We start from the raw sequence: 11,477 nt of genomic DNA, 5'->3' as shown, positions 1-11,477 counted from the left end.
TTTAAATTACAGCAATACTCGACAAGTAAGAACAAAATGTACCAATTTTCAATCCAGTCGGAACCATTGTTTCAAAAATTATGTATTGTCAAATTTTCATAACTTTGGATATTATAAAAGAACCAAGTTGATTCCAGCAGTTTATCGAATTCCAACTGATTTTGCAATTCTGATTTTCATTGTAGGTTTTTGTTTTAAGAAAAAGATCGTCTCACACCATACCACGACCAGGAATTAGATACTACATATGCTCACTTTCTGTACGAACGATCGTTTACAAAGGACAATTGACGGCGGATCAGTTGTGGCTCTATTTCTTAGATTTAAAGGTGAAATTAAATTAAACGCTGTATATGGCCATATATCGCGATTACTCGTATTCAACTTGTACATATTTATTGTAGTCTCCAAAATTTGAAACGTACCTGGCCTTAGTTCACACAAGATTTTCCACAAATACATTTCCTAGCTGGGAAAGGGCACATCCCCTTCGGTAAGCAACCTCAAAACCCGCTGTATACCTCTATACCAAATACCTGCTGTGTACCTGCTGTGTACCTGCTGTACCTCTATAATCTATATGCGCTATTTACGGTGTTTGGTATTTGTAGATTATTAGCACACAATGGAGAAATAAACACTTTAAGAGGAAACGTAAATCTGATGAAGGCTCGTGAAGGAGTGATGAGCAGCAAGCTTTATGGGGAACAATTGAAACAACTTTATCCTGTAGTGGAACCGAATCTCTCGGATTCAGGGGCCGTTGATTGTGTTTTGGAATTTTTGGTAATGGTGGGCCAACGATCTTTACCAGAGGTATGTCTATGCATAATGCACATATCTATAACGTATCGTTTTACAGTTTTCATTTGCTTCTCGATCTGTTCACGATGATTAAGGGAAATCTGAAAGTTATATGTACATCTACTATATATGTGTTTAGGCAGTGATGACAATGGTACCAGAAGCATGGCAAAATGACTTGACCATGGCAGCGGAGAAACGCGATTTTTATCACTGGGCTGCTTGCGCAATGGAACCTTGGGATGGTCCTGCTCTTTTAACATTTACGGACGGACGTTACGTTGGCGCTATTTTGGACAGGTAGAATCTGATATTTAATCTTTGTTGCTCTGTTATTTCGTTCACTCGTTTCCGGGAAGGGGCAGGGGGGGAAATAGGGGAAAACGAAAAAGAAAATAGAGTTGTAGTTGATATTAGCATTGATGATATTGTGACTTTTGAATTTTTGTTTGGCAGAAACGGCCTGCGCCCGTCGCGTTTCTACGTCACTAAGGATAACATGATGGTGATGGCGTCCGAAGTGGGCGTCTATGACACTCCGCCCAGCAATGTAATCCTGAAGGTAAATGAGGGAAGACTATTCTCACTCTTGTAGCAAGAAGACGGTCCAGTAAAAAAAAATGTTTAACATTCATTTTATTTTGTACTTATTTTTTTCTTTTTACGTCACGTACACGTAACGTAGAACTGACCATTTAGAGAGTAGACGTGTATAAATCATCGTACAGTGCTGTGGCAACAAACGTTGGGTAATAGTGGATACGATTCAACAGTGATTATCTGCATTTTATTTTACAGAGTCGTTTGAAGCCTGGCAGGATGTTATTGGTCGACACGCATGAAAAGAAGATCATCGAAGATGTCGAACTAAAGTTGCACATTTCTAGAAGTAGACCACATTCCAAATGGCTGAAAGATCAGGTATTTTTCGCACTTGTTTCGCCCTCTTTGATTATTGACTGTTATTGTCTGTGAAATGTAATCCTTTTTTAATGAAGAAAAACCGTTTGTTTCTGTTTTGCAAACAATTTTATATGCTGTGCTCACTCTTTGATGTTACACACAGATGGTGAGTGTCGTACTTTTGCATCATGTTCCCTATGTAGTATGCTCTGTATTCATACTCTGCAGTCACTTTATCTTACGGATGATTTTAATCCGATCCTCTAATGTCCCTAAGTAATTTTACGTGTATAACAATATTAGTCTGATCCGATATAGCGAAGAGTTATATATTGAACATTGTTCGGGTTAAAAACATGCTTTGCGTTTGCAGATTACGATGGAGGAGTTACGTGCTGCGGACGTTGACTATAAAAAGACGTCAAGTGCTGTTGAAAACGGTTCGATTGTGGACAGTGTAGTAGCTAAAAAAAACGTGATGAACGATGCAAATCCAATATCTGCTGTGAATCGAGTTTGGGGAGGTGATAAAAGATTATCCCTCTATGGATACACTCTTGAAACTATCAATTTGCTTCTTCTGCCGATGATGCAATCCAAGTACGTGGTTTTGATATTTTTGAAGGTCTTTCGAGGTCTAAAATTGATGAATAAAAAAATATTGTACGTGTTGCAAATTTTATTTCGATTCGTTGCGTTTCAACACGAGTTGTAACTGTAAAATTCTTTTACACAGGAAAGAATCGCTAGGCTCCATGGGTAATGACGCGCCACTAGCTTGCCTTTCTCAATTTCAACCCCTGATCTACGAATATTTTAAGCAACTGTTTGCTCAGGTAGAAATGACTTGTGACAGTAACTTTTGCATTTAGGTGCAATGTACTTTAACATACATGGTTATTTTCTCTTTTGAAATTTGTCCTTAGGTGACAAATCCTCCGATAGACCCGTTTAGAGAGAAGATAGTAATGTCGATGCTTTGCCCTATCGGGCCAGAAAGCAATATTCTCGAACCAAATGAACTGCAAGTGCACAGATTGTTTTTATCGCAACCGATACTCTCTTTAGAAGATCTAGAGATAATTAAACGAACAAACTATCGCGGCTGGAAAACCAAAATAATCGATGCGACATATCCCGTGCAAGATGGTCCACCTGGATTAGTGAACACGCTAAATCGTGTCAGTGAAGAAGCTAATCAAGCTGCGAAACAAGGTTATCAATTCCTCGTTCTATCCGACCGACAAAGTGGTCCAGAAAGGTGAGAATATTATTTGATCGTATGTATGTATTTACCATTCCTGTGATGTGGTGCCACATCATTATTGAATAACATAGTAACATATTTAATAACATAACATATATTACAGAGTACCTGTAAGCAGCTTGTTGGTGTTGGGCGCAGTGCACCACTATCTAATCGAAGAACGACAACGTATGAAAGTTGGTCTGATTATAGAAACGGCCGAAGCTAGAGAGGTGCATCATATATGTTTGTTACTTGGTTACGGAGCAGACGCCATTTGTCCGTATCTTGTGTTCGAAATGGCAAGAAATCTTCGTATGGATGGAGTGCTTGATTCGTCGTTGACCGACAATGCTTTGTGCGCGGTAAGTTTTCTCTTTTTCTAGTAACACTGTCGTGCAATTAAATCATTGAGTTGTTGGTTACGTTATTTGTTGATGTGAGAACAACGATGACCACGATGATCGTGGATAAAAATGAATGAGAATATCGTTACAGAATTATGCGGAGGCAATGGAAAGGGGGATAGCGAAGGTAATGGCAAAAATGGGAATCTCCACGTTACAATCGTACAAGGGTGCTCAAATATTTGAAGCGGTCGGCCTGTCCGACGAAGTCATCGATAAATGTTTCAAGGTTTGCATTTGCATTCATATCTCCAATAGAGCATAGATAGAAAATGATGCGATTGCGTTGCATGAATGATTAAAAACTGGATCCAATTAATGAATACGATCAATGGTTGTTGTGATTCAACGATTTCAATGACATGCTCTGTTGTTTCATTGTTTTTCTGTGTGATGATTTTAAATTTTTATTGTAAAACGATGCCTAATCTTTCGACGTAATCTCTCCTTTGTACAGGGCACGCATTCTCGCATTGGCGGCGTGACGTTTGATATATTGGCAAAAGAAGCATTTGAAAGACACCAAATCACATATTGGAAGAAACCGATGGACATGCTCGTTATTCGCAATCCGGGAATGTATCATTGGCGATCCGGCGGGGAAAAACACATAAACGATCCAGACAGCATTGCCAACTTGCAGGTAAACTAAATCCATGAAGATTTTAGACACTTTAGACAAAGCATATCGTTACGAATAAAAAGCTTAAAAATAATTGCTATCCTTTCGTCTTCTCCCCGTCAGGATTATGTAAATTCAAAGAACTGGAACGCTTACGAGAAGTATCGGAAAAGTACGATGGAAATGGTAAGGGCGTGTACTTTGCGCGGACAGTTGGAGTTAGTGCAAAGAGCAGAAAAGTCGATACCCATTGAGGAGGTCGAACCGGCGTCTGAGATAGTGAAACGATTCGCAACTGGAGCTATGAGTTTTGGAAGTATTTCTATAGAAGCGCATACAACCTTAGCGATTGCAATGAATCGTATTAGCGGTAAATCGAACACCGGCGAAGGAGGTGAAAATGCTGACAGGTATTGTTTACGTTATGAATTTGCACGAATTGCAACATATGTAAGTGTACACGCGGCAAATACAATAATATTGGATTTTCATTGCAACCGTACGTTGGCTGTTATCTCTGTCGAATCCGCTCGTTTCTTGGGTGTGTCATCAGTGACGAAAGCGAGAAACGAGAGATAACGAACGGGAAGTGAGAGTGAGAATAGATAGGAAAGTTTGAGCGATCATTTTACGATGTCCATCCGTGTGCTTGTGAAGCGAACACATGAATGCGTCATGTTTGTTGGCATCATGTTCAACGGAAAAATGCTCAGCAACTTGATTCAAACGATCTAACAAACTCTGTAAAGTTGTTGTGAATCGAGAGTGTAAAAGCTTCGTTTCATTCCCAGTTGAGATAACGTCAATCACGAGTTATAAGTAACGTTGTTTCGTGGACGCAGTTCAGGAATTGTAGTGGGTATAAAAGTTTGTGGTAATTAAAAGTCGACAGACATTGCAACGTCGTTAAACCAGATATCAGTGTGGACTCCTATTTTCATGTACTCGCTCGCTCACTCACTCACTCACTCATTTACAGGCGTGCGTATATCACTTTCTCGCTTGCTTGCAAAAAATTACCGAATAACGTGAGGTAAAAACTTGTCATTTAGATATCTCAATCAGGACCCGGAATTCAATAAACGATCGGCCATTAAACAAGTTGCCAGCGGCCGTTTCGGCGTAACGTCGAGCTATTTGGCAAATGCCGATGATCTTCAAATCAAAATGTCGCAAGGGGCAAAGCCGGGGGAAGGAGGCGAGCTACCTGGTTACAAGGTGAAGCGGCGGATTTCTATTAATTACATTGTTGCAAAAAGCCTTGTCGCGACTCGGAAACGGAACGATGGACGAGTTGCAAACATCTACTTATACTATGCAATCCTACCTGTGCAGGTTACCGCTGAAATTGCTGCAACTAGACACTCGGTACCTGGTGTAGGTCTGATCTCGCCACCCCCGCATCACGACATTTACTCGATCGAAGACCTTGCGGAATTAATTTACGATTTAAAGTGTGCAAATCCGAGTGCTCGCATCTCCGTGAAGCTGGTGTCGGAGGTAGGAGTAGGCGTAGTCGCATCAGGCGTTGCAAAGGTAATCGTATACTCGAAGGTAGTGCGTAACGTAACTGGCTTGTTAGAAAAATATCGTGTAATCTTTCATCTTTTTTTAATTCATTTCTGTCTCCTATTCCTCATTTCTATTATTTTCTGTCTGTATGCGAATGTCGATGCGACGAATCGTGAAAATAGGGCAAAGCAGAGCACATTGTGATATCTGGCCACGATGGCGGCACCGGGGCCAGCACCTGGACGGGAATAAAGTCCGCTGGATTACCTTGGGAATTAGGGGTTGCGGAGACCCATCAGATTCTCACCTTGAACAATCTTCGGTCGCGCGTTATCGTGCAAGCAGACGGTCAAATGCGTACAGGGTTTGACGTGGTGGTCGCGGCACTCTTGGGTGCCGATGAATTTGGCTTCAGCACCGCGCCGTTAATCTCCATGGGTTGTACCATGATGAGGAAGTGTCATTTGAACACTTGTCCCGTCGGTATCGCGACGCAAGATCCAACACTTCGGAAGAAGTTTGAGGGGAAGCCAGAACACGTAATTAATTTCTTCTTCGCACTGGCGGAAGAGGTATGTAACACGGAAATTGGGAATTTCCAGCGAATTCAAGCATCATTCATCATTTATACGAAATGTTTATTGCATCACGCAAAATATATATATATATATATATATATATATATATATATATATATATATATATATATATATATACACACATTCTTTCTTTTTTAATACAGGTACGTTCTTACATGGCCAGCCTTGGATTGCATAAATTTCAAGATCTAATAGGCCGTACGGATTTGTTGAAAGTTCGCGAAGACATCTCGGTAGAGAAAGCCAAAACGTTGAAGCTCGACAATATTTTGCGCGACGCGCTTGAACTCCGTCCAGGAGTGAACATTCAAGGGGGCTCGATGAAACAGGACTTTCAGCTAGAAAACAGACTGGACAATCGCGTGATCGAATTGGCCATGGGTGTGCTGAAGGGAAAACAGGATCGCGTTGATATCGAATTAAATATCAACAACGAATGTAGAGCGTTCGCGGCAACGTTAAGCTACCATATCTCAAAGTAATAATAATATATGACTTTCTCGATCGTAATTGCGAATGCTCCCGACGATGGACTAATTCTTTCTTTCGTTTTCCATTTCTTTCGGTAGGTTGTACGGGGAAGACGGTTTGTCAGAAGGTAGCATCAACATAAAAATGAAAGGTTCTGCGGGTCAGAGTTTCTGCGCTTTCATGACTAAAGGCGTTCACGTCACTCTCGAAGGAGACGCCAACGATTATGTTGGCAAAGTAAATATGTGTTTCTAACCGAATCGCTTCATCTTACGCGTACATTTCACACGGCATGTGTACAAATATATATATATATATATATATACACACATTTGTTGTACATTTGTTCCCGTAATTTTTAGGGTTTATGCGGAGGGGAAATTGTCATATATCCACCAAAGGATTCTACTTTCAAGTCTGATAGGAACGTGATCGTTGGTAACGTCTGTCTCTATGGTGCCACTTCTGGCAAAGCGTATTTTCGTGGAATCGCCGCTGAGAGATTCAGCGTTCGTAACAGTGGCGCGATAGTGGTAGTTGAAGGCGTCGGTGATCACGGGTGCGAATACATGACTGGCGGTTGTGCAGTTATTCTTGGGCTTACTGGCCGAAATTTCGCAGCTGGAATGTCCGGAGGGATAGCGTACGTCTTGGATGTGGACGGATCGTTCAAAAGGTACTCTGCCTTTTTTTTTTTTTGCCAAATATACAACTACATAAATTTTACTACATATAATTTTATAATATATACGGTTATACGTATATATTTATAATTATATATATATATATATATATATATTATATGTATAGATATTTACTACGAATTTTTCACATTTTACACACTCAATCAATTCATTTTTTTATAGTAAATGTAACCCTGAAATGGTAGAGCTGCTTCCTTTGAACAAGCAAGAGGACATTGCGTATGTTAAGAAGCTTTTGGAAGAATTTGTTGAGAAAACTGGCTCTCTGGTAGCTCAAGATCTTCTAATGTTATGGCCTGAGCCAACCACGCGATTCGTTAAGGTAATATTCAACACGATTGATATATAATAATTAACTGTTAACGATAATTAGCTGTTAACGTTCTAATTTCTTTAAAGGTATTTCCATACGAGTATCAGCGGGCGTTGAGGCAAGTTGAAGAAACCAAACAGGCAGAAACGATACCAAATGGAAGCTCTCAAACGGTAAACGCACAGGTCAAAGATATCGAAGACACTATTGCAGATATTGAAATAGAACAGCATAAATTGGACAAGATAAGGTAAAGTATTCTTTGAATTCGGTAACCGGTAACTAACAACTCTGGTTCATAGTTCAACGTCCGTTTAAATTCAGTGTCTATTTCAAATTAACAGAGTTAGTTGCAGCAAGTTATTCTTTCAACTTGCTGACTAACTAGTAACTAACAACTCTGATTCAAAGTTCAAGTCACGCGTATCTATTTTAAATTAAGAGAGTTTGATACGTAATATATACAGTGTTTTATTTTTAGAGGGTTCATGAAGTACAAGAGGCAGACGGGAGCTTATCGGCCAGTTGAGAACCGAATCGACGATTGGAATGAGATCTATAATTTTCAAAAGGTTCGCAAAGGACTGCGCGTACAGGCTGCAAGATGTATGGAATGCGGCGTGCCGTTTTGTCAGAGTAGCCACGGCTGCCCTCTTGGGAACATCATTCCCAAGTGGAACGATCTCGTTTTCCAATCGAATTGGAAGGAAGCTCTGAATCAGTTGTTACAGACTAATAATTTCCCAGGTTTGTGCAGTTAAGAAAAAAAAAAAAAAAAAAAGAGGAAAGGCGATTTAAATGGTAGAGACCCAGATAGTAGTAGTATCTACTGTGAATCTTTTAAATTGAACGTATGTAAATATATTTAGAATTCACCGGAAGAGTTTGTCCCGCTCCGTGCGAAGGTGCCTGCGTTCTGGGTATATCGGAACCAGCAGTTACGATAAAGAACATCGAATGTGCGATAATCGACCACGCATTCGAACAAGGTTGGATAGTCCCGCATCCACCAACAACTAGAACTGGCCGGCGAGTAGCTGTAGTTGGCTCTGGTCCCGCTGGTTTGGCAGCGGCTCATCAGTTGAACAAAGCAGGCCACTTGGTGACTGTTTACGAGAGGAACGATCGAATCGGAGGTCTGCTGCAGTATGGTATCCCGACTATGAAGCTGTCGAAACAAGTTGTTCAAAGGAGGGTTTCGCTTCTCGCGGCAGAGGGTATTACGTTCAAAACGGGCATCGACGTTGGAAAAGATATTTCTGCCAAGGTTGACAAAGCTTGCTTTTAACGTTTCTTGATTTCATTATCGTTCGTTTGTACATGTTAATCTTTTTTCGGTTTTTCATCGTTTAGGAATTGCAAGAAGAGTACGACGCAACGTTGATATGTACGGGCGCGACTTGGCCAAGAGATTTGCAAATACCAGGTCGGCACCTCGAAGGGATTCACTTTGCTGTCAGTTTTCTGGAACATTGGCAGAAGAAACAAATGGGAAACGACGTTCCGCTGGATATGCGTTTAATGGCTAAAGACAGAGACGTCATTATAATCGGTGGGGGTGATACTGGCTGCGATTGTATAGCCACGTCCTTGCGACAGGTAGAATCATTTGCATTTTTATTCTTATATGTCATCTTGTCTATTTAAAAAAATGTCGAGACAACTTGCTGCGAACTTGATGTTTGCTCGAAACTTGAATTGCTGTTTACGAGGAAGTTGCTGGAAAGTAAAGAATGCAATTTTTTGAAAATTTTTTTCTATTGTATTGTATTTTCGATTGTTATTAGGGTGCCAAAACAATTACAACTTTCGAAATTTTACCCGAACCACCGAGCAACAGAGCACACGACAATCCTTGGCCACAGTTTCCACGTGTGTTTAAAGTGGATTACGGTCATGAAGAAGTTTCCCTGAAATTTGGCCGTGATCCCCGTCAGTTCAGCACATTGAGTAAAGTATGTAAAGATTCACATTTCGCACGACACAATTGTGATAAAATAATTGTGATAAGTAATACCTCTATAATAGGAGTTTCTAGATGATGGGAACGGTCACGTGAGTGGCATCCAAACGGTGTCAGTATCATGGACGATGGAAAACGGACGTTGGAAAATGGAGGAAATCCCCGGTTCAGAAAAGGTAAATGCTACATACAGTTTGTAATATCTCTCGCTGTCAATTTCTGCTGATATCTGTCTGATATTTTTGATTTTCATCGTAGACGTACAAATGCGACCTAGTTTTACTCGCGATGGGTTTCCTGGGTCCAGAGAAGTACATAGCAACAGAATTGAACACAACAATGGACGAAAGAGGTAACTTCAAAACACCAGTTGGAAAATACGAGACAAGTCTGAATGGAATTTATGCAGCAGGAGGTAAGTTGCTTTGCATTTTACTTTATATTATCCTTTTTTTTTTTTTTTCTTTTTTTTTTTGCATGTAATTACCATAAATTTTGGTTTTCTCACGATTATTCAGTGATTAGCATATTGTCGTTATTCCACGCAGATTGTCGGCGTGGACAGTCTCTGGTAGTGTGGGCAATCACAGAAGGTAGGCAAGCCGCGAGAGAAATAGATCTGGCCTTAATGGGAGAAACTGGTCTTCCCGTAGCTGGCGGCGTTATAACCGGCGTTGTGGGTTAAAATGCACACGTTCTGCACTGTTAGTCATTCAGAATTCGACTATTTCTTTCTATCCGTTGGTTTCTATCCGTGCTCTCCTTTTCCTTTTTCAAACTTTTCCAATGGTTCAACTACTATGTAAAGTGTACGATCAGTCAGTGTGCCAGTAGGCGAATAAATATTATGTATGAAGAGCAAGGAAGAAACGCGATCCAATGTGAGAACAAGGAAATCAGTATTATTTTATCGTGGGTGTTGTGAGTCGTAAGTTTTCGCTGTAGTCGAGAATCGTCAGATGTTAGTTCACAAGGAAGGGTGCGTTGATTAATAAAACGTAAGCAATCGCAGCAAGAGTGTAATAACAGCTGAAGTGTGAAAGGTTTGCATTTTTGTTTCGAGTTGACCTCTCGTATAATATTTGTTAATTTCTTTAAAAAAGAGAAAAGAAAGAAAAAAAGGAAAAAAAAATGGTATAATTAAGTGATAGCGTTGTAAGTCGGATCGAAAAAGAAATCGTAGATGTATCGTTAAATCTACCTCGTACGCTCTTTTACGTTTCTTGCTTCTTTCGTGTAACGTAACGTGAATCGTTCCATGTAATTGAGATATGATCTTTTAAAGGTTATGTAACACATATATTTTAGAAAACACGAACGTTCCTTAAATGTTTCTGTGCTTGAAATCGAAGTCAAAGCCGAAACTGTAAATCACATTTTCAGATTGAAATCAAGCGACACGAATGTTTACATGGAAATAACGTTTCGCAATCAATTTTGTGACTTCTCGATCTATATATACATATATGTATATATATATATATATTTTTTTTTTTCGATCTATACAGTGTAACGTATTTACATACACGTGAGTATGTGTGTGTGTATATATATATATATATATATATATATATCATTCTCAAGTTTATTATATTTATTTATAAAAAGCAAAAAAACACGAATGATAACGATACACATGTAATTTCCTTGATTGTAAAAAATTTCCTGCGCCAACAAGTTTTCTTTGTTTGTTGCGCGTATTATTGTACATTCTACACCAAGAGAAAGAAGATACTTCGAGACAATAAATATATAAGGAAAGAAATAAAATGTTTAAATGTTAAATATGTGCAATTCAATTTCATTAAAATGAATCGTTGTTACGTGCGCGTAAATTTCAACCAGTATTTACCATTTACTGAATGCCCATTGTAATTTTAATGTCAACAACAATGAAGATTTAAAAGAACGTCGCCAATTGCATTAAAGTCAG

General features: G+C 39.5%; 1 protein-coding gene across 6 annotated transcripts in view; it reads left to right on the top strand.

Annotated features, from left to right (window-relative positions):
- The window catches only part of LOC122535197 (glutamate synthase [NADH]), a 17,984-nt gene extending 6,655 nt beyond the window's left edge, over positions 1–11,329 (top strand). For 4 of the 6 annotated variants that reach the window (XM_043666523.1, XM_043666521.1, XM_043666525.1 and 1 more), the window contains 29 exons: positions 186–329; positions 405–493; positions 612–816; positions 944–1,104; positions 1,261–1,366; positions 1,603–1,725; positions 1,871–1,873; positions 2,081–2,307; positions 2,444–2,543; positions 2,634–2,968; positions 3,078–3,318; positions 3,452–3,589; positions 3,818–4,003; positions 4,106–4,392; positions 5,035–5,200; positions 5,318–5,518; positions 5,677–6,066; positions 6,237–6,571; positions 6,663–6,801; positions 6,927–7,240; positions 7,431–7,590; positions 7,668–7,831; positions 8,063–8,328; positions 8,451–8,848; positions 8,935–9,180; positions 9,369–9,536; positions 9,610–9,720; positions 9,803–9,959; positions 10,093–11,329. In XM_043666523.1, coding sequence (XP_043522458.1) covers positions 186–329; positions 405–493; positions 612–816; positions 944–1,104; positions 1,261–1,366; positions 1,603–1,725; positions 1,871–1,873; positions 2,081–2,307; positions 2,444–2,543; positions 2,634–2,968; positions 3,078–3,318; positions 3,452–3,589; positions 3,818–4,003; positions 4,106–4,392; positions 5,035–5,200; positions 5,318–5,518; positions 5,677–6,066; positions 6,237–6,571; positions 6,663–6,801; positions 6,927–7,240; positions 7,431–7,590; positions 7,668–7,831; positions 8,063–8,328; positions 8,451–8,848; positions 8,935–9,180; positions 9,369–9,536; positions 9,610–9,720; positions 9,803–9,959; positions 10,093–10,229 — 5,697 coding nt within the window. In that variant the 3' untranslated portion in view covers positions 10,230–11,329. Of the gene's footprint in view, positions 1–185; positions 330–404; positions 494–611; positions 817–943; positions 1,105–1,260; positions 1,367–1,602; positions 1,726–1,870; positions 1,874–2,080; positions 2,308–2,443; positions 2,544–2,633; positions 2,969–3,077; positions 3,319–3,451; positions 3,590–3,817; positions 4,004–4,105; positions 4,393–5,034; positions 5,201–5,317; positions 5,519–5,676; positions 6,067–6,236; positions 6,572–6,662; positions 6,802–6,926; positions 7,241–7,430; positions 7,591–7,667; positions 7,832–8,062; positions 8,329–8,450; positions 8,849–8,934; positions 9,181–9,368; positions 9,537–9,609; positions 9,721–9,802; positions 9,960–10,092 lie in introns of those variants that run through there. The other 2 variants (XR_006308112.1, XM_043666524.1) reach the window with 2 other exon arrangements.
- Positions 11,330–11,477: the final 148 nt, after the last annotated feature.

Source organism: Frieseomelitta varia, unplaced genomic scaffold (genome assembly GCF_011392965.1).
Source record: "Frieseomelitta varia isolate USP_RPSP 00005682 unplaced genomic scaffold, Fvar_1.2 scaffold_681, whole genome shotgun sequence".
Taxonomy (NCBI): Eukaryota; Metazoa; Arthropoda; class Insecta; order Hymenoptera; family Apidae; genus Frieseomelitta; species Frieseomelitta varia.
Note: the sequence above shows the minus strand (reverse complement) of the source record. Positions and strands in the feature narration are given on the sequence as shown.